Genomic DNA, 20504 nt, shown 5'->3' with positions numbered 1-20504 from the left:
AAGTCAAAATCCTTACTGGTGGTGAGACAAAACAAAAGAACTGTACAACTCCGGATCCTACCACCTTTGCAAACACCCTGAACACTTTCTACAAACGGTTTGACAGTCAAGACTACTCTGCTGCCTGTGAGGAACTGTTGGGAGCCCTCCCCTTTCAGGAGCCGTCGCATCCGCCTTTCACCGAGGAGGACGTCCGACAGCTGCTGGCCAGGTGTAAGCCTGGCAAGGCGCCAGGGCCGGATGGCATCTCGGCAAAGGTGCTTAAGCTCTGCGCCATGGAGCTCTCCCCCATCCTTCATTCCATCTTTTGGGAGTCCTACAGGACAGCAGCCGTACCCACCCTCTGGAAAACATCCACCATCATACCAGTACCCAAGAAACCCCGCCCCTCAGAACCCAACCATTATAGACCCGTTGCACTAACCTCAATAATGATGAAATGCCTGGAAAAACTGATTCTGAACATCATTCTGCCAGCTGTCAGGTCACAGCTGGACCCTTTCCAGTTTGCCTATCGGGCCAAGAGGGGGACAGAGGATGCTGTGGCATGCCTCCTTCACTCCCTTCTCCAACACCTGGATTCATCCTCGGACAATTTTGCCACTATTCTTTTTGTTGACTTTAGTTCTGCCTTTAACACGATCCAACGCCATCATATGATCAAGAAACTGCATCAGCTCAACATCCCCCCACTTCTCATACACTGGACTCACAGCTTCCTGAGCAATAGACCACAAACAGTTAAAGTAGGTACATCATTTTCATCAACTGCCATCACCAACACAGGGGCCCCTCAAGGCTGTGTCCTCAGCCCCTTCCTCTACACTCTGTACACAAATGACTGTATTAGCCCCTCACCCACTAACATCACATACTTTAAATACTCTGATGACACTGCCATTCTCGGACTGCTCCATGACAATAACTCTATTACGGTCTATCAGAATACCATTTCTCATTTCACACAGTGGTGCACTGACAACTATCTAGAGTTGAATGTGGTCAAAACAAAAGAACTGGTCATTGAAACAACAACCCACACTGGACTTAACCCACTCCTCATTAATGGTAAAACAATAGAACAGGTAGACAGCTTCACATATCTTGGACTCACACTGGACAATAGACTTAGGTTTGATCAACACATTACATCAATCCAGTCACGCTTTCAGCAAAGACTCCATGTAATCCGTAAATTAAGATCACTATCTGTTGCTCCTCATCTTTTGCTATTACTGTACAAAAGCATTATTCAACCCGTTCTGTTGTACTGTTCTGCATGTTTCTACACCATACTGTCCATGCCTAACAGGAACAAACTTTTCAGTATCACCCGTATTGCTTCCAAAATCATCGGACTTCCTACACCCACACTTTCTGATATGAACAATAACGCCATCACACGACTAGCACTCTCGATATCAAATGACACTGATCATCCTCTGCATCGTTTCTTTAACCTCATGCCATCTGGACAAAGATACAGGACCTTGCCATGGAAAAAGGTCCGTTTTAGTAGGAGTTTTGTCCCCTCAGCCATCGCGGCATTAAACAAACTGCCCCGCCGATAGGATGGTTCTGTACACAGTGGGGAACTCATGTTTTGTTTTTTGTTTTTTGTTTTGTCTTGGTGCTATGTGCTCTGTGTTGTTTTTGATGTGGGTGTTGAACTGTTGAACAGATTGTGAAGACAAATATCCTTCGGGACAATAAAGATTATTATTATTACTGCTATCCATCGCTCTCTCTCTATCCATCGCTCTCTATCCATCGCTCTCTCTCTATCCATCGCTCTCTCTATCCATCGCTCTCTCTCTATCCATCGCTCTCTCTCTATCCATCGCTCTCTATCCATCGCTCTCTCTCTATCCATCGCTCTCTCTCTATCCATCGCTCTCTATCCATCGCTCTCTCTCTATCCATCGCTCTCTCTCTATCCATCGCTCTCTCTCTATCCATCGCTCTCTATCCATCGCTCTCTCTCTATCCATCGCTCTCTCTCTATCCATCGCTCTCTCTCTATCCATCTCTCTCTATCCATCGCTCTCTCTCTATCCATCGCTCTCTCTATCCATCGCTCTCTCTCTATCCATCGCTCGCTCTCTATCCATCGCTCTCTCTATCCATCGCTCTCTCTCTATCCATCGCTCTCTCTCTATCCATCGCTCTCTCTCTATCCATCACTCTCCCTCTATCCATCGCTCTCTCTCTATCCATCGCTCTCTATCCATCGCTCTCTCTCTCTATCCATCGCTCTCTCTCTATCCATCGCTCTCTCTCTATCCATCGCTCTCTCTCTATCTATCCATCGCTCTCTCTCTATCCATCGCTCTCTCTCTATCCATCGCTCTCTCTCTATCCATCGCTCTCTATCCATCGCTCTCTCTATCCATCGCTCTCTATCCATCGCTCTCTCTCTATCCATCGCTCTCTATCCATCGCTCTCTCTCTATCCATCGCTCTCTCTCTCTCTCTATCCATCGCTCTCTCTCTATCCATCGCTCTCTATCTATCCATCGCTCTCTCTCTATCCATCGCTCTCTCTCTATCCATCGCTCTCTCTCTATCCATCGCTCTCTCTCTATCCATCGCTCTCTATCCATCGCTCTCTCTCTCTCTCTATCCATCGCTCTCTCTCTATCCATCGCTCTCTCTCTATCCATCGCTCTCTCTCTATCCATCGCTCTCTATCCATCGCTCTCTCTCTATCCATCGCTCTCTCTCTATCCATCGCTCTCTCTCTATCCATCGCTCTCTCTCTCTATCCATCGCTCTCTCTCTATCCATCGCTCTCTCTCTATCCATCGCTCGCTCTCTATCCATCGCTCGCTCTCTATCCAACGCTCGCTCTCTATCCATCGCTCTCTCTCTATCCATCGCTCTCTCTCTATCCATCGCTCTCTCTCTATCCATCGCTCTCTCTCTATCCATCGCTCTCTCTCTATCCATCACTCTCTATCCATCGCTCTCTCTCTATCCATCGCTCTCTCTCTATCCATCGCTCTCTCTCTATCCATCGCTCTCTCTCTATCCATCGCTCTCTATCCATCGCTCTCTCTCTATCCATCGCTCTCTCTCTATCCATCGCTCTCTCTCTATCCATCGCTCTCTCTCTATCCATCGCTCTTTCTCTATCCATCGCTCTCTCTCTATCCATCGCTCTCTCTCTATCCATCTCTCTCTATCCATCGCTCTTTCTCTATCCATCGCTCTCTCTCTATCCATCGCTCTCTATCCATCGCTCTCTCTCTATCCATCGCTCTCTCTCTATCCATCGCTCTCTCTCTATCCATCGCTCTTTCTCTATCCATCGCTCTCTATCCATCGCTCTCTCTCTATCCATCGCTCTCTCTCTATCCATCGCTCTCTCTCTATCCATGGCTCTCTCTCTATCCATCGCTCTCTATCCATCGCTCTCTCTCTATCCATCGCTCTCTATCCATCGCTCTCTCTCTATCCATCGCTCTCTCTCTATCCATCGCTCTCTCTCTATCCATCGCTCTTTCTCTATCCATCGCTCTCTATCCATCGCTCTCTCTCTATCCATCGCTCTCTCTCTATCCATCGCTCTCTCTCTATCCATGGCTCTCTCTCTATCCATCGCTCTCTCTCTATCCAACGCTCTCTCTCTATCCATCGCTCTCTCTCTATCCAACGCTCTCTCTCTATCCATCGTTCTCTCTCTATCCATCGCTCTCTCTCTATCCATCGCTCTCTCTCTATCCATCGCTCTCTATCCATCGCTCTCTCTCTATCCATCGCTCTCTCTCTATCCATCGCTCTCTCTCTATCCATCGCTCTCTCTCTATCCATCGCTCTCTCTCTATCCATCGCTCTCTCTCTATCCATCGCTCTCTCTCTATCCATCGCTCTCTCTCTATCCATCGCTCTCTCTCTATCCATCGCTCTCTATCCATCGCTCTCTCTCTATCCATCGCTCTCTCTCTATCCATCGCTCTCTATCTATCCATCGCTCTCTCTCTATCCATCGCTCTCTCTCTATCCATCGCTCTCTCTCTATCCATCGCTCTCTATCCATCGCTCTCTCTCTATCCATCGCTCTCTCTCTATCCATCGCTCTCTCTCTATCCATCGCTCCCTCTCTATCCATCGCTCTCTCTCTATCCATCGCTCTCTCTCTATCCATCGCTCTCTCTCTATCCATCGCTCTCTCTCTATCCATCGCTCTCTATCCATCGCTCTCTCTCTATCCATCGCTCTCTCTCTATCCATCGCTCTCTATCTATCCATCGCTCTCTATCCATCGCTCTCTCTCTATCCATCGCTCTCTATCCATCGCTCTCTCTCTATCCATCGCTCTCTCTATCCATCGCTCTCTCTCTATCCATCGCTCTCTCTCTATCCATCGCTCTCTATCCATCGCTCTCTCTCTATCCATCGCTCTCTCTCTATCCATCGCTCTCTATCCATCGCTCTCTCTCTATCCATCGCTCTCTCTCTATCCATCGCTCTCTCTCTATCCATCGCTCTCTATCCATCGCTCTCTCTCTATCCATCGCTCTCTCTCTATCCATCGCTCTCTCTCTATCCATCTCTCTCTATCCATCGCTCTCTCTCTATCCATCGCTCTCTCTATCCATCGCTCTCTCTCTATCCATCGCTCGCTCTCTATCCATCGCTCTCTCTATCCATCGCTCTCTCTCTATCCATCGCTCTCTCTCTATCCATCGCTCTCTCTCTATCCATCGCTCTCCCTCTATCCATCGCTCTCTCTCTATCCATCGCTCTCTCTCTATCCATCGCTCTCTATCCATCGCTCTCTCTCTATCCATCGCTCTCTCTCTATCCATCGCTCTCTCTCTATCCATCGCTCTCTCTCTATCCATCGCTCTCTCTCTATCCATCGCTCTCTCTCTATCCATCGCTCTCTCTCTATCCATCGCTCTCTCTCTATCCATCGCTCTCTCTCTATCCATCGCTCTCTCTCTATCCATCGCTCCCTCTCTATCCATCGCTCTCTCTCTATCCATCGCTCTCTCTCTATCCATCGCTCTCTATCCATCGCTCTCTATCCATCGCTCGCTCTCTATCCATCGCTCTCTCTCTATCCAAAAAAAAAGCGATGGCGAAAAAAAAGCGATGGCGAAAAAAGCCATGGAAAAAAGCGGAAAAAAGCGATGGCGAAAAAAGCGATGGCAAAAAAAGCGATGGCGAAAAAAGCGATGGCGAAAAAAGCGATGGCGAAAAAAAGCGATGGCGAAAAAAGCGATGACCAAAAAAAGCGATGGCAAAAAAAGCGATGGCGAAAAAAGCGATGGCCAAAAAAAGCGATGGCCAAAAAAAGCGATGGCCAAAAAAGCGATGGCCAAAAAAAGCGATGGCCAAAAAAGCAATGGCGAAAAAAGCGATAACGAAAAAAGCGATGGCGAAAAAAGCGATGGCGAAAAAAAGCGATGGCGAAAAAAGCGATGGCCAAAAAAAGCGATGGCGAAAAAAGCGATGGCGAAAAAAGCGATGGCAAAAAAAGCGATGGCAAAAAATGCGATGGCGAAAAAAGCGATGGCAAAAAAAGCGATGGCAAAAAATGCGATGGCGAAAAAAGCGATGGAAAAAAGCGGAAAAAAGCGATGGCGAAAAAAGCGATGGCAAAAAAAGCGATGGCAAAAAAAGCGATGGCCAAAAAAGCGATGGCCAAAAAAGCGATGGCCAAAAAAAGCGATGGAAAAAAGCGATGGAAAAAAGCGATGGAAAAAAGCGATGGAAAAAAGCGATGGAAAAAAGCGATGGCGAAAAAAGCGATGGCAAAAAAAGCGATGGCGAAAAAAGCGATGGCCAAAAAAGCGATGGAAAAAAGCGATGGAAAAAAGCGGAAAAAAGCGATGGCAAAAAAAGCGATGGCGAAAAAAGCGATGGCCAAAAAAAGCGATGGCGAAAAAAGCGATGGCGAAAAAAGCGATGGCGAAAAAAGCGATGGAAAAAAGCGATGGCGAAAAAAGCGATGGCGAAAAAAGCGATGGCCAAAAAAGCGATGGCCAAAAAAAGCGATGGCCAAAAAAGCGATGGCCAAAAAAAGCGATGGCCAAAAAAGCGATGGCCAAAAAAGCGATGGCCAAAAAAGCGATGGCCAAAAAAGCGATGGCCAAAAAAGCGATGGCCAAAAAAAGCGATGGAAAAAAGCGATGGCCAAAAAAGCGATGGCCAAAAAAAGCGATGGCGAAAAAAGCGATGGCGAAAAAAGCGATGGAAAAAAGCGATGGAAAAAAGCGGAAAAAAGCGATGGCGAAAAAAGCGATGGCAAAAAAAGCGATGGCGAAAAAAGCGATGGAAAAAAGCGATGGAAAAAAGCGGAAAAAAGCGATGGCAAAAAAAGCGATGGCGAAAAAAGCGATGGCCAAAAAAGCGATGGCCATGGCTCTCTCTCTATCCATGGCTCTCTCTCTATCCATCGCTCGCTCTCTATCCATCGCTCTCTCTCTATCCATCGCTCTCTCTCTATCCATCGCTCTCTCTCTATCCATCGCTCTCTCTCTATCCATCGCTCTCTCTCTATCCATCGCTCTCTCTCTATCCATCGCTCTCTCTCTATCCATCGCTCTCTCTCTATCCATCGCTCTCTCTCTATCCATCGCTCTCTATCCATCGCTCTCTATCCATCGCTCGCTCTCTATCCATCGCTCTCTCTCTATCCATCGCTCTCTATCCATCGCTCTCTATCCATCGCTCTCTCTCTATCCATCGCTCTCTCTCTATCCATCGCTCTCTCTCTATCCATCGATCTCTATCCATCGCTCTCTCTCTATCCATCGCTCTCTCTCTATCCATCGCTCTCTCTCTATCCATCGCTCTCTCTCTATCCATCGCTCTCTCTCTATCCATCGCTCTCTATCCATCGCTCTCTCTCTATCCATCGCTCTCTCTCTATCCATCGCTCTCTCTCTATCCATCGCTCTCTCTCTATCCATCGCTCTCTCTCTATCCATCGCTCGCTCTCTATCCATCGCTCTCTCTCTATCCATCGCTCGCTCTCTATCCATCGCTCTCTCTCTATCCATCGCTCTCTCTCTATCCATCGCTCTCTCTCTACCCATCGCTCTCTCTCTATCCATCGCTCTCTCTCTATCCATCGCTCTCTCTCTATCCATCGCTCTCTCTCTATCCATCGCTCTCTCTCTATCCATCGCTCCCTCTCTATCCATCGCTCCCTCTCTATCCATCGCTCTCTCTCTATCCATCGCTCTCTCTCTATCCATCGCTCTCTCTCTATCCATCGCTCTCTCTCTATCCATCGCTCTCTCTCTATCCATCGCTCTCTCTCTATCCATCGCTCTCTCTCTATCCATCGCTCTCTCTCTATCCATCGCTCTCTATCCATCGCTCTCTATTCATCGCTCTCTATCTATCCATCGCTCTCTATCCATCGCTCTCTCTCTATCCATCGCTCTCTATCCATCGCTCTCTCTCTATCCATCGCTCTCTCTCTATCCATCGCTCTCTCTCTATCCATCGCTCTCTCTCTATCCATCGCTCTCTCTCTATCCATCGCTCTCTCTCTATCCATCGCTCTCTCTCTATCCATCGCTCTCTCTCTATCCATCGCTCTCTCTCTATCCATCGCTCTCTCTCTATCCATCGCTCTCTCTCTATCCATCGCTCTCTCTCTATCCATCGCTCTCTCTCTATCCATCGCTCTCTCTCTATCCATCGCTCCCTCTCTATCCATCGCTCTCTCTCTATCCATCGCTCCCTCTCTATCCATCGCTCTCTCTCTATCCATCGCTCTCTCTCTATCCATCGCTCTCTCTCTATCCATCGCTCGCTCTCTATCCATCGCTCGCTCTCTATCCATCGCTCTCTCTCTATCCATCGCTCTCTCTCTATCCATCGCTCTCTCTCTATCCATCGCTCTCTCTCTATCCATCGCTCTCTCTCTATCCATCGCTCTCTATCCATCGCTCTCTCTCTATCCATCGCTCTCTCTCTATCCATCGCTCTCTCTATATCCATCGCTCTCTCTCTATCCATCGCTCTCTATCCATCGCTCTCTCTCTATCCATCGCTCTCTCTCTATCCATCGCTCTCTATCCATCGCTCTCTCTCTATCCATCGCTCTCTCTCTATCCGATGGATAGAGAGAGAGCGATAGAGAGCGATGGATAGAGAGCGATGGATAGAGCGATGGATAGAGAGAGAGCGATGGATAGAGAGCGATGGATAGAGAGCGATGGATAGAGAGCGATGGATAGAGAGCGATTGATAGAGAGCGAGCGATGGATAGAGAGAGAGCGATGGATAGAGAGAGAGCGATGGATAGAGAGAGAGCGATGGATAGAGAGAGAGCGATGGATAGAGAGAGAGCGATGGATAGAGAGCGATGGATAGAGAGAGAGCGATGGATAGAGAGAGAAGAGACCATCGCAGCAGCACAGAACGCATTTCCAACCGCAAGTATCCATATCCCTTTAATCAACTTCTCAAATGACCTCTCACACAAGGATAAAGGAAACTTAAGAGAGTTAAATCGCAATATTTGGCCATAGTTTCCTCCCAAAATTGGATGAAAGGGACTTTAAAGTGGGTCCTGATAACATACATTGGAAAAAAGAGACAGGCAAAGCAATGCTTGAAAATTGGCTTACTAGTTTAAACTTATTGACACCATAAACCAAGAAAGGAGGGGGGGGTAAGTCAAACATAATTAATCCGTCCCATTACTTCCAACCAGATCAACACCAGACCGAACTGCTGGAAAGGGACTTTCATTTGTCCCAACTCTGGACATCTACAAACAACAAACCAACAGGTTAAAGAAAGACCTTTCCCAGTATCACCGCAGATTGAAACTAGCCACACACTTCGGAAGGGACCAGGGAAGAGAAATACAACCGTTTCGACCAGGATCGAACTGGGAACCTGCAGAGACGGTACTCCCTACCAGCCTTAAACAACTAATCGAGAAGGACATGAATACGGTAAAACGCATACCAGGACACATTAAGGAAAAAGATAATCTCACAATAGAACAAACCAGGGCACTTAGGGAACTAATCAACAACAAACAAATCGTAATCAAGCCAGCAGACAAAGGCTCCTGCATAGTAATTATGGACAGACACCAATACCTGTTAGAAGGTGAGAGACAGCTCAACAATCAGGATCATTATAGGCAATTAGACCAACCAATTTACATAGAGACAGCTAGAAAAGCCCAAGCCATTGTAAACAAACTGAGGGAAAAAAAAGCACATCAATGCCAAACAACATCAATATTTAATAGGACAGGACAGCCCACGAGCTAGGATATTTTATCTTTTACCAAGAATACACAAAAGCCCGGATTCATGGACAACACCATATGAAATTCCACCCGGTAGACCAATTGTGTCGGACTGTGGCAGTGAGACTTATCAGACAGCAGAGTTTATTGAATATTTCCTAAACCCACTGTCGATAAAACACCCCAGTTTTATAAAAGACACTTACGATTTTGTGGACAAAATTAAAGCTATTATAGTAGGAAAGGAGGCCTTTCTGTTTTCGATAGATATAGACAGCCTCTACACAAACATTGAGACAGAAGCAGGCCTACTAGCAGTTAAAGAAGTCTTTAGTAAATACCCAGACACAAATCGACCAGAGGAGGAATTACTCCAATTACTAGACTTAAATCTAACCCAGAATGATTTTTCCTTTAACAACAAGTTTTATTCACAAATCAAAGGGACGGCCATGGGAAAGCGATTTGCACCATCTTATGCAAACATTTACATGAGCATATGGGAGCAGACAGCACTAGAAAAATGCAGACTTAAACCAACACATTATTATAGGTTTCTGGATGATATATTTGGAATATGGGAACATAGCAAGGAAGAATTCCAGGAATTTATTGATGTTCTAAATAGCCATCATAGATCCATAACGATAAAATTTGTGACACACACTGAAAGGATTGACTTTCTTGATGTAACAATCTTCAAGGGCCCAAACTTTAACACAAATGGGAAACTAGACTTAAAAGTATTCTTTAAAGAAACAGACACCCACGCCCTATTACACAAAACGTCATTTCACCCGACACACTCCTACACAGGTATAGTCAAATCACAACTACTAAGATTCCATAGGATTTGCACGCAAAGAAGTGATTTCAAAATAGCTTGTAAAACACTATTTAAGGCCCTCAGACTAAGAGGATACACTAGGACATTCCTCCGGAAAGCTCAAACTACCTTCTTAGAAATAAGAGTGCGAGATCCAGGTCCTAAATTGGCCCTGATAACCAGTTCAACACAGAGCACACTAGCCAACAACAGAATAAAAAGGAATTTTGAGAACCGAACGGATGATCTTCTAAAAGATTGTAAAATTATATCGGCCTACAGAAAAAACAAAAACCTTAAAGATTATCCAGTACACAGCAAGCTAAAAGAAATCAACACACCAGCACGTGAGGGACCAGAATACTTCAACCCCAAACAATTAGTCAAAAATAGAACTACAAAACGCGTGTTAGAGATTAAACAACAAATAACAACCAGAACCAGCAACTGCATTTACTTAATCACATGTGACAAATGTGGTTTACAATATGTCGGAGAAACGGGTAAAACAATAGGTACAAGGCTGGGACAACACAGATACAATATTAACAATGGAAAAAAGACAACCACAAGGTTTGTGCAACATTTCATGGCTCATGGCATTGAAGCTCTAAAATGCGCTGGACTTCAACACAATCCCAACTGGACAGTAGGACAAAGACGTTTTAATGAAAAACAGTGGATTAAGAACCTCAACACGGATTTTCCTGGAGGCCTAAACATGCCTAAAATCAGATATTGAACACAACAAAACTTAAACTCAGGATTAAACTGTAGAAATCTAAAAATGATTGGATCAGACTTCCTTCGGATACATGGCGAATGCATTTATTCCTTGCATTGTGCCTACACATGTTGCGACTTGCGGTCGCAACATGTGTAGGCACAGTGCACTGAAGTTTTTTAATTCCCCCCTCTCTCGTTGGAATCCCTAACAAACAACCCCCCCCTTTCCACCTGATGGACTATAGTGAACGCATAGGTTGCATACAGTAAATATTTAGATTTGAATTATTAGTACTTATAGAATAGATTTTAATATATTATGCTTTTAAGTAGTTCCTCTTAAAAAGTCGTTTTTATGATCTTTTATATAGTAACTGTGTTTGTGTGTACTGTGACTTCTGTTGTCTTTACCACTGCACAAAAGAAGTTTCCGAAAGGAAAAATAAAGTTCTTTGAAGTTGAAGTTGAAGCTGTGTTCAGATTACCACACCTGAAACCCACTGTATTGTCTACCATACAACAGTAATACAACATCATAATTTGTGAGGTCTCACATTTGTGGGGTCTCACAGACAGTGTCCACTGTGGGGTCTCACAGACAGTGTCCACTGTGGGGTCTCACAGACAGTGTGGGGTCTCACAGACAGTGTGGGGTCTCACAGACAGTGTGGGGTCTCACAGACAGTGTCCACTGTGGGGTCTCACAGACAGTGTCCACTGTGGGGTCTCACAGACACTGTGGGGTCTCACAGACAGTGTCCACTGTGGGGTCTCACAGACAGTGTCCACTGTGGGGTCTCACAGACACTGTGGGGTCTCACAGACAGTGTCCACTGTGGGGTCTCACAGACAGTGTCCACTGTGGGGTCTCACAGACAGTGTCCACTGTGGGGTCTCACAGACAGTGTGGGGTCTCACAGACAGTGTGGGGTTTCACAGACAGTGTGGGGTCTCACAGACAGTGTCCACTGTGGAGTTTCACAGACACATGTCCACTGCGCATGTGGGGATCCACTACAGACTGTGGAACACGTGATGACCTGCTGCCCCAAATACCGGCCATCGAATGGGGATCGTGGCTTAAATAACCGTCCTAGATTGATTTTCATCTCTTTTTTTTTCAAATCCTCCGAAATCATGAAAAATGGCACACTATACTGTAACTTAAACGCCCAATGCATTCTCAATGGCAATAGCACAAACTTTGGCATGCTACTAGTCCTACATACTTACACATAGAAACCCCATTCAAACCTATTTAGGTTCATTTTACGGTGGACATGTTTGCCTGAAAAGGAATCTTTTAAATGTTTAATAGTTTTAGAAATATAGTGCTTTCAAATTTGAGACATTTATAATTAGGCTCAATGGCACGTCAAAAAGTCACTTTCACCTAGAAACTCCATTCACACTTTTTATAATTCAGCTTACTGTGGGCACACATGCTGGAACTTTTTACTTTGAAATGTTTTGTAGTTTCTGAGTTATTTAACTTAAACACCCAATGCATTCTCAATGGCAATAGCACAAACTTTGGCATGCTACTAGTCAGTGACGTAGACTCCGTGGGGGAGGCGGGGCCCATGAAGAATTAGACATGAATAGATCATTCTTCTATGGAATATAGGCTATTATAAGCGGGGGGAGAGGGCGGGCCCCCATGACGATACCTAAAAACATTTTGTCTCTGCATATACTCAAGGCTCCCTCTGATAGACACTATATAATGTGATGTGATAACCCATGCAGGAACGGACCAGGAGGCTCTGGAGATATAGGATAAATTAAGCTAACAACAGGCCTAGCATTTTGAAGTTGAACATTATCAAAAACTCCAACCTCCCCCTGGCCAGCCGGGGCGCCTGATGGAGGGGAAAGGAACTGGTTGGAATAACGTGTTCCTTCCACGCGCTACGTCCAACCAGGGAAACTCCCCCCTGTCAGGTGTAAAGGAGCAACTTGGACACTCAGGCATGAAGGAAGCATGAGTTAAGTCCGTTGCTCTCCCCAGGTTGGCGGAGGGTGTGTAGAGCCCAGGATCACATTAGATGATTGACACAGGGGTGAAAAATGGGTTACAAAATCGTGGGATAAAAAATATATATATATATATATATATATATATAAAATAATCCTCCCTAGTCCTATACCCTGTATTGATGCCAGTGTCCCAGCTCCGCAAAATACAACTCTATAAAAGGTATGCCACTAATATTACAAACATATCCCCATATTGCCAAAATGAATGATGAAAGTATCAACATTATTTGCTACAGGTTCTCTCACCCAGTATTAGGTTGTACCTCTCCAGGTCTTCCAAACAAACACCCAACTCAGGCTTCTGGCAAACAGAAGGCCACAAGCCTGTCCACCCCTTTTATGCACTCCCCTTAAAGGGGCAGCAGGTGTGGTCTTAATGGGTTATGTGTCATTTAGATTTGAGCTAAGTAGTCCCTCACGCCTCGTAACACATCATGCCACCATATATGGCCGTCAGTCCGTCACGCCTCGTGACATGCTTGAAAACTTGTGCCGAGTTGTACTCACTGATGTTTCACCATCCATCCTGAAGTGTTGTCTCCACCAGGCCGAAGGCATGGGAAGAGAGTATGTTTTGCACTCCGTCCGTGCGTGCGTGCGTCCGTCCATCTGTGTCCAGTTAATCTCTGGCACCGTTAACCCGATCGATGCCAAATTTTGCACACACACTACCTGGATGCCAAACGGCCTGTTATAGCGCCACCAGGAGGCCGACTTTTGTATAACACATTTTCTGATATTACTCCAAAAGCTTCTGTGCAGAAATCCCGCAAATCGTTACACAGTATCTCTATAGTCATGTGTTCAAGACGGATCTGTCCGATATTTCATATTCCATTGACTAGGGGCTCAAGGTGGGCCGTTTAAGATGGATATTTTTCCAGTTTTTCATGTGTCTATGAGGTGACAGTACTTCATTAGACACCCTGGAGTCGTTTTTATGTGCAATGGTGTATTAACTTTGTATTTAGGGTTTCTGAGCTGAACCCTTGACAGTCAAACAGGCCAATGAAATAAACAGTAATATAGTGACATCACATTATCAGCCCCTCCCCTAACCCCTCCCCCTTTATCATACAACTACAGCTGTGGGTGCGGCTTCAGTTCAGGTGGATCACCACCCATCACCGCCCACCAGGCTGGTTTGCCTGGTAGGTTGTGATGGGTGGTGATATATACAGTACTTAATGAACTGGTGGGCGTGTCCACATAAAAGCATGATTTGAACAAATACTGTACACTTTTTGTAACAAGTTCTTCCTCCTTATATTATTATAATAATACCTGATGATCATGTTTTAGGGTGGAAAGAAATCGTGGCACTCCATCTTTAAGGGGTCAATGACAGATACCAAACAAATCATCCCTTTACCATCTCGCCCCCGCAAAAAGTGTTAATGTAGTTAACAGTTAATTTAGTATATCCCTCCCTCTCCCTGCTGAAATCTGAAATTACCTTGTATACAGATGTATTTGTTTGTAGTAGTCGATTCAAGAAAGAATAACATGAGACAGAGACGGTGACTGCTTTCTTTCAGTGCTGTGTAATCAATCCACTTAGTTTTATTAAACACATTTCTTCCCCATATGTTTTGTAATTGCATCATCATGCTATTATTATGTCCATGGATATACAGAGTGAACTCAACAATTATAAATGAATATGATAATACCTTTTATATAATCACCAACATGAATTATGTTTGTTATTTACAGCTATACGTAGAGTAGTGGGGCGAGATGGAAAAGGGGCGACCGTACCTGTTACCTCAATGACTTCTTTATTTATTGTACAAATAGGATCTTTGGAGACTTTGGCAGAGCTTGTCTGGCTGTGACGCCGTATATATGGTATAGGGGCCCCGCTGACCTGATAGAGATAGATCTTTATTTGTCATCGCAACGTGTATCCGCACACATACCAAAACAAATGGTGGTTGGACTTGGAGACAAACACCACTGGACATATTAGTGCGTGGCTCTTCAGTGACAGTGATAGAAGGTCTGGTCTCCTCCTCCGCACTTTACCTTTCAGTCAGGAACGCGGGAAGCATGTGCTTGTTTGTTTTCTGCAGCCCCTGCTCTCCCTAATAGACAGATGATGTGCATCGTGAATGTTCACAGTTCACACACACACACACGGGCGGGATGTAGATGTAAGGCTATGTCTAATCGAGGACCTTGTCGTTCTCCGGGGAAGGTCATGGGTAAGACTGATGGATAGATAATAGCAGTCTTCCATCTATCTTATCTCCCCCGACACATTTCTGCTGAGCAAGCACTCTGAAGGCGAGACAGACAGAGATGATGCGCTGAGCAACTTTTCTGGCCATCTCTGATGGGCAGTGCCTAGTAGGGGTGTAACGATATAGTAACTGTATCGAAAGATCGATTTTTAATTTCAAGAATTGAAGTATGTTGATATGTATGTAGGATCAACATATGGAATGTCCGATCAGGTCAGCTCCATATATGGAGATCTAAGGGTTTGAGATTTGAGGTCAGATGTATAGAAGTTGCTGGCCGGCTCCATATATATATGCAGATCTATAGGTGATGATCCAGTCTTCTCCATGTATGGCTATCCAGCGTTTGATGAGGTCAGTGTCATGATCTTCATAATTATGGAGACGGCCATGGAGCGTGTCACGAGGCGTGACGGACTGACGGCCATATGTGGTGGCGTGACGGACGGCCTGACGGCCTGACTGACGGACGGACTGACTGACTGACTGACTGACTGACGGACGGACTGACTGACTGACAGGTTTTGCAGGTTTTCATAGTAATCCCCGTCAGTCCGTCACGCCTGGAATCGTGACCCCTGCCAATATGGCCGTCAGTCTGTCACACCTTGTTATTATTACCAGTAAGACGCCCTGAGGGTGAAAAGCGACCGATCAACATATGGAATGAATTCTGTACTGGCCATATATGGAGCGTGTCTTGAGTGTACAGGGTTTGATCAGGTCCTTAGAGTATATATATATTAATAAAGACGGCACCGGATTTCTCCTCCCATCCACTTGCATTAAGTTGCTAAAAAGCGCATGAGGCGATTTCACTCCTCCTTCCGGGTATAGGAACAGAGTGCATTCTGGGATTGATTGGGCCAAACTCATGAACGCGCTGTGCCGTTGACTATCATTGCACTGAAACAGCGTTCAACGTCTCATCATGAACGTGTGCAATGATAGTCAACGGACCGGCGCGTTCATGAGTTTGGCCCAGCACTGCAATACCACATTCGGCCACTATGTCCATTTCCGTTCAGGGTTTCCTCCGGGTGCCGTCTCTATTATTATATACTCTAAGATCAGGTCAGATCAACATATGGAATGTCAGAACAGTCAGAATGGTTATAATGGCCCAGGCCGTGGCGTAACGGTCTGGGCACCGGACTGGTGATCCAGTCGCGGTGTGCCGCGGGTTCGACTCCCGGACCCGACACGGCCTTTACCGCATGTCATCCCCCCATCTCTCTCCCGTTTCCTGTCAGCCTACTGTCTGTCCCTTCAAAAACCAATAAAAGGCGTAAGCCGCAAAAAAATATCTTAAAAAAAAAAAAAAAAGAATGGTTATAATATCCAGGGTTAGATGAGGTCAGTGTCGTGATCTTTATATATGGAGATGGCCATATATGGTGGCGTGACGTGTCACGAGGCGCCATAATATATTATAATTATGGAGATGTAAGGGTCTTCATGATGTCACGTAATGTCACAAGGCGTGATGGAGGGGGCATTAATTAATACTTTTACTTGCTTATTGCTATACATGCTATTTTCATGACAATGCTTTTAGGCCTATATACTACTCAAGTAATATATTGAATATATAAGCAATGCGTTATCCTTGTGGAGTATATAGGCCTATTTATTTTGGTATAGCCTACTTTTAGGCTAGCCTATATATAATATACTTCTTGTTCTTCCACCACGGCAGAAAAGTGGTTCTCATGCCAGCATGTTGTGTAATAGGCGATTCTGTTTCATACTTTCATTTCATGCAAGGCATATGAAATGTATATTTGAGTCAAAACATTGGCTACATGGATCATATCATTGTCAACAACAACAACATCATCAGATCTTGACAGCCTATGCTTATTTTGGTGGTTATAATAAAGTCATTTTTATAATATACCAAAGAAATCTCGACAGCCAACAAAGAACGATCAGCAAAATGGTTTTGTTAACGTAGCTTTGTCCTTTCCTGTCTCATAAATGGACATAATAGAAGGCCTACTTGAGAACACTTATAGCTCATGGTAACAAATCATATATGCCTCCGCGCAATAACCTCACGCACGCTGCACACATGCACTCACAGTCACAAACGCGCACGCGCAAACGCACGCACACACACACACACACACACACACACACACACACACACGACACACACTGGCCGGGCTGAGAGATCCTTAAAAAACAACCCACAATTTCCTGTAAAAATCTAAGAATAGTTCGTTCTACTCTTCGCTTACAAAGCAAAATGTCTTTTCAGACGTTATTGAAAAAGTATTACTGGAATCGCACAAGCGGACACACACACACACACACACACACACACACACACACACACGTACTAATAATAAGCCGATATAGGCCGAGTTGTGCTTGTGTATAAATGTATATACTGTAATTCTGCAAACTGTTAATAAATCAATCAATCAATCATTCTGTATAGGGCAGGCTATGTCGAAATTAGGTACACGCAATGTCCAATGGAGTATATAACATACTCGTGTCATGCATTCTGACACAGTGACACTATAGGGCCTAAGAAGAAACTATATATATATATTATTTTTTTAATGTATAGGCTAAATGTTACAATCGCATTGGCACTATAGGCCTATATAACCACATCCGGTGATCTGACTGATATGGCTTTCACTCACTGATTTATAGCTATAGCCTATACAGCTATAGCCTATATAAGGCCTGTCTGATTTACACTGACATCATAACACAACGTGGAGATTATGGACATTATAGACATGAGTCTTATGCCGCATTTATTCAGGCTAAAATGGGTTAATTTAGGCTATAAGATACATGCTGAAAATCATCAGAAGACGAGTGCGTTGACCCTGTCCCTGTGGTCCGAGGCCGGGGCGGGACCACCATGTGGTCCTTTGCTGGTTGGTAACCAAATGAACCCTTAATAGATCTTTAAATCGCGAGAAAGTGAAATGAAACCAAACATTTTACGTTCATTGTTACTGTATTACTTAATTTACAAGAAGTCTACACATAGACTAATGTATAGAATAATTGTTATTTTTGATCAACGTTTGTATCTGTTGTCTCTCCCAACATAAATACATCAATTAGTGTAAAACTCATATTTATACTAAAATACGGGGCGGCGGTGGCTCAGGGGTAGAGTGCCTGGATTCGAACCCGGGCTCCCCCAGAGTTACTGTCAAAGTGTCCTTGAGCAAGACACTGAACCCCTAATTGCTCCCGATGTGCTAATTGGTGCCTTGCATGGTTCCCGCTGCCATCGGTGTATGAATGTGTGTGTGAATGGGTGAATGTAATGCACAATCTCTGTAAAGCGCCTTGGATAAAGGTGCTATATAAATGCACCATATACTATAAGGCTAATGTCGTCAAATGGTGGTCCAAATGGCTAGATATGCCCAAATGATCTTGATATGAAAAGGGTTGAAAACCACTAAAGGCTTCGAGGTATACTGCTGGAATGAAATACTCAAAAATGAAATTCAAAATGTGTAAAAGTCAGTGGCGTGCACAGACATTTAGAGGGGCAGGTGCTCTAGTGAAAAAAAGGGCACCTTGTGCAGCGCATTTTGGGGCGGGAAGTGGGAACCCATTTTGGTGCTTTAGCTATTGAAAAATAGCAGATCTACAAGCTCATAGCGCGCCACCGAGTGGCGCGCTACGAGCTTGTAGGTCTGCTATTTTTCTTTAATCGAATTAAGAACCACTGACATAGAAACATAGCTTTAGACTGTGGGGGCCTAAATAATATAGTAGAAGTGTTTTTTTATCAAGATTTGATCAATGTCACCGCATGGTCTACACACTACAAATTAAGAAAATTAAAAAAACGCAAAATTGCCAAAAGGGCAGGGGGTGCTCTAGCACCCCCTATTGTCTAACTGTGCACGCCACTGATAAAAGTACAAAAATATTGACATCAAAATGTACCTAATGTACCAAAACTAAAATATATGCAGGCTATATACTTCATTATGCAGAATGTCTAATTTCTCTTTCCAATTTCTTCGGAGGTATAGATCGGCTATTTTCAAATGCTTATGTATTGTAATAATATGCAAAGTAACTATAGCAACTAAGGTTTTCAAATAATTGCAGTGGAGTATTATGTACAATATTTGCCTCTGAAATGTAGTGGGTAGAACTTAAGGCTATAATACAGAAAATGTATAAGTCAAGTAAAGTGCAAATACTTCAAAATTATACGTAAGTATTAAAGGCTATACTTTTATGGTAAATGTAATTCTTATTAGACATACTGTCCATGTACACACACTGCAGCTGCTGACTGTCTTGCACGCGCATGCACTTCACCGACCGTGCCCGGCCGGCGTGCGTGCGTGCGTGTGCGTGCGTCACATGATGGTTTTCATAAACGGACCAATAGAAGTTTTAGTTGCTTAACTTTGCGATAAGCAGAAGAGCGCGCAGCTAAAGAGGCGAGACACGGCGAGGCGGAGTTTCACTTATTAGGTGGTCACCGCCGAGTGCCCACAAGTTAACACAACACAACACAACGCTTTTCTATTTGGATTGAACATTATACATTTCTCTCTCGTCGCTGCGGGCCTATATATATATATATATATATATATATATGCCAAGTTGAAGCATATATTATAGCCTATTCATATACAGACTCTCTCCAGTCCAGACATACGTCGTTTTTGAGCTGTCGTTGCGGAGAGAAATCTCCGCGTCTCTGCTTCTTAATTCTGTGGGTTCAGATGTTGGGAGACAAGGCTCAGGGTAAGTCACACAGAGCTCTCTCTCTCTCTCTCTCTCTCTCTCTCTCTCTCTCTCTCTGGGTGTATTGTTTTCTATAGAAAGATTCACAAACCTTTCATTTGATTAATTTGTTTGCGTTGCATTTTATATATTGCATATTATATGTACAATATCCATATTTAAAGAAAATGATTACCATAATTAATGAAGGCCCCATTCAATCTATAGTCTGCAATCTCAACTAAACTCATATTATACAACTGATATCCTAAATCTTAATGTTAATTACTTATTTAAATATATAGGCTACAGATTGTATATTTTATATGCCTCGGAATAAACAGTTTTCATTAAACCACCAGACAAAGACTTATTAGGCTATATAGCTATACTGCTGCATGGAAAATACATTTATAATGAGCAATAAAATAACTATTCCAATTACAATTATTACTATTACAATTACAAATCTATAACCTGTCGAGTTTTCGACGTGAGCCTGAACGGAACGTTGAACGCTCGCTGAACGGAATTAAGTGCATTTCATTTCATTTCATTTCATAAAGAAAGGACAGGCTATATATATATATATATATATATATATATATATATATATATATATATATATATATATATATATATTCCGTTATCGTTACTGAAACGAGCTCTGCTTTAGAGATGCCGTTTTAAACAA

At 44.1% G+C, this 20504-nt stretch overlaps 1 protein-coding gene across 1 annotated transcript in view; it reads left to right on the top strand.

Annotated features, from left to right (window-relative positions):
• Positions 1 to 19809: 19809 nt before the first annotated feature.
• The window catches only part of LOC310871961 (steroidogenic factor 1-like), a gene marked incomplete at both ends in the record, with an annotated part of 23695 nt that continues 23000 nt past the window's right edge, over positions 19810 to 20504 (top strand). The window contains one exon of the mRNA XM_083783605.1: positions 19810 to 19831. Within this exon, the coding sequence (XP_083639731.1) occupies positions 19810 to 19831 (22 nt within the window). The remainder of the gene's footprint in view (positions 19832 to 20504) is intronic.

Source organism: Protomyctophum parallelum (assembly GCF_964188405.1).
Source record: "Protomyctophum parallelum genome assembly, chromosome: 15".
Classification (NCBI taxonomy): Eukaryota; Metazoa; Chordata; class Actinopteri; order Myctophiformes; family Myctophidae; genus Protomyctophum; species Protomyctophum parallelum.
The sequence above is the reverse complement of the archived record's forward strand: the minus strand, read 5'-3'. Positions and strand labels throughout refer to the sequence as shown.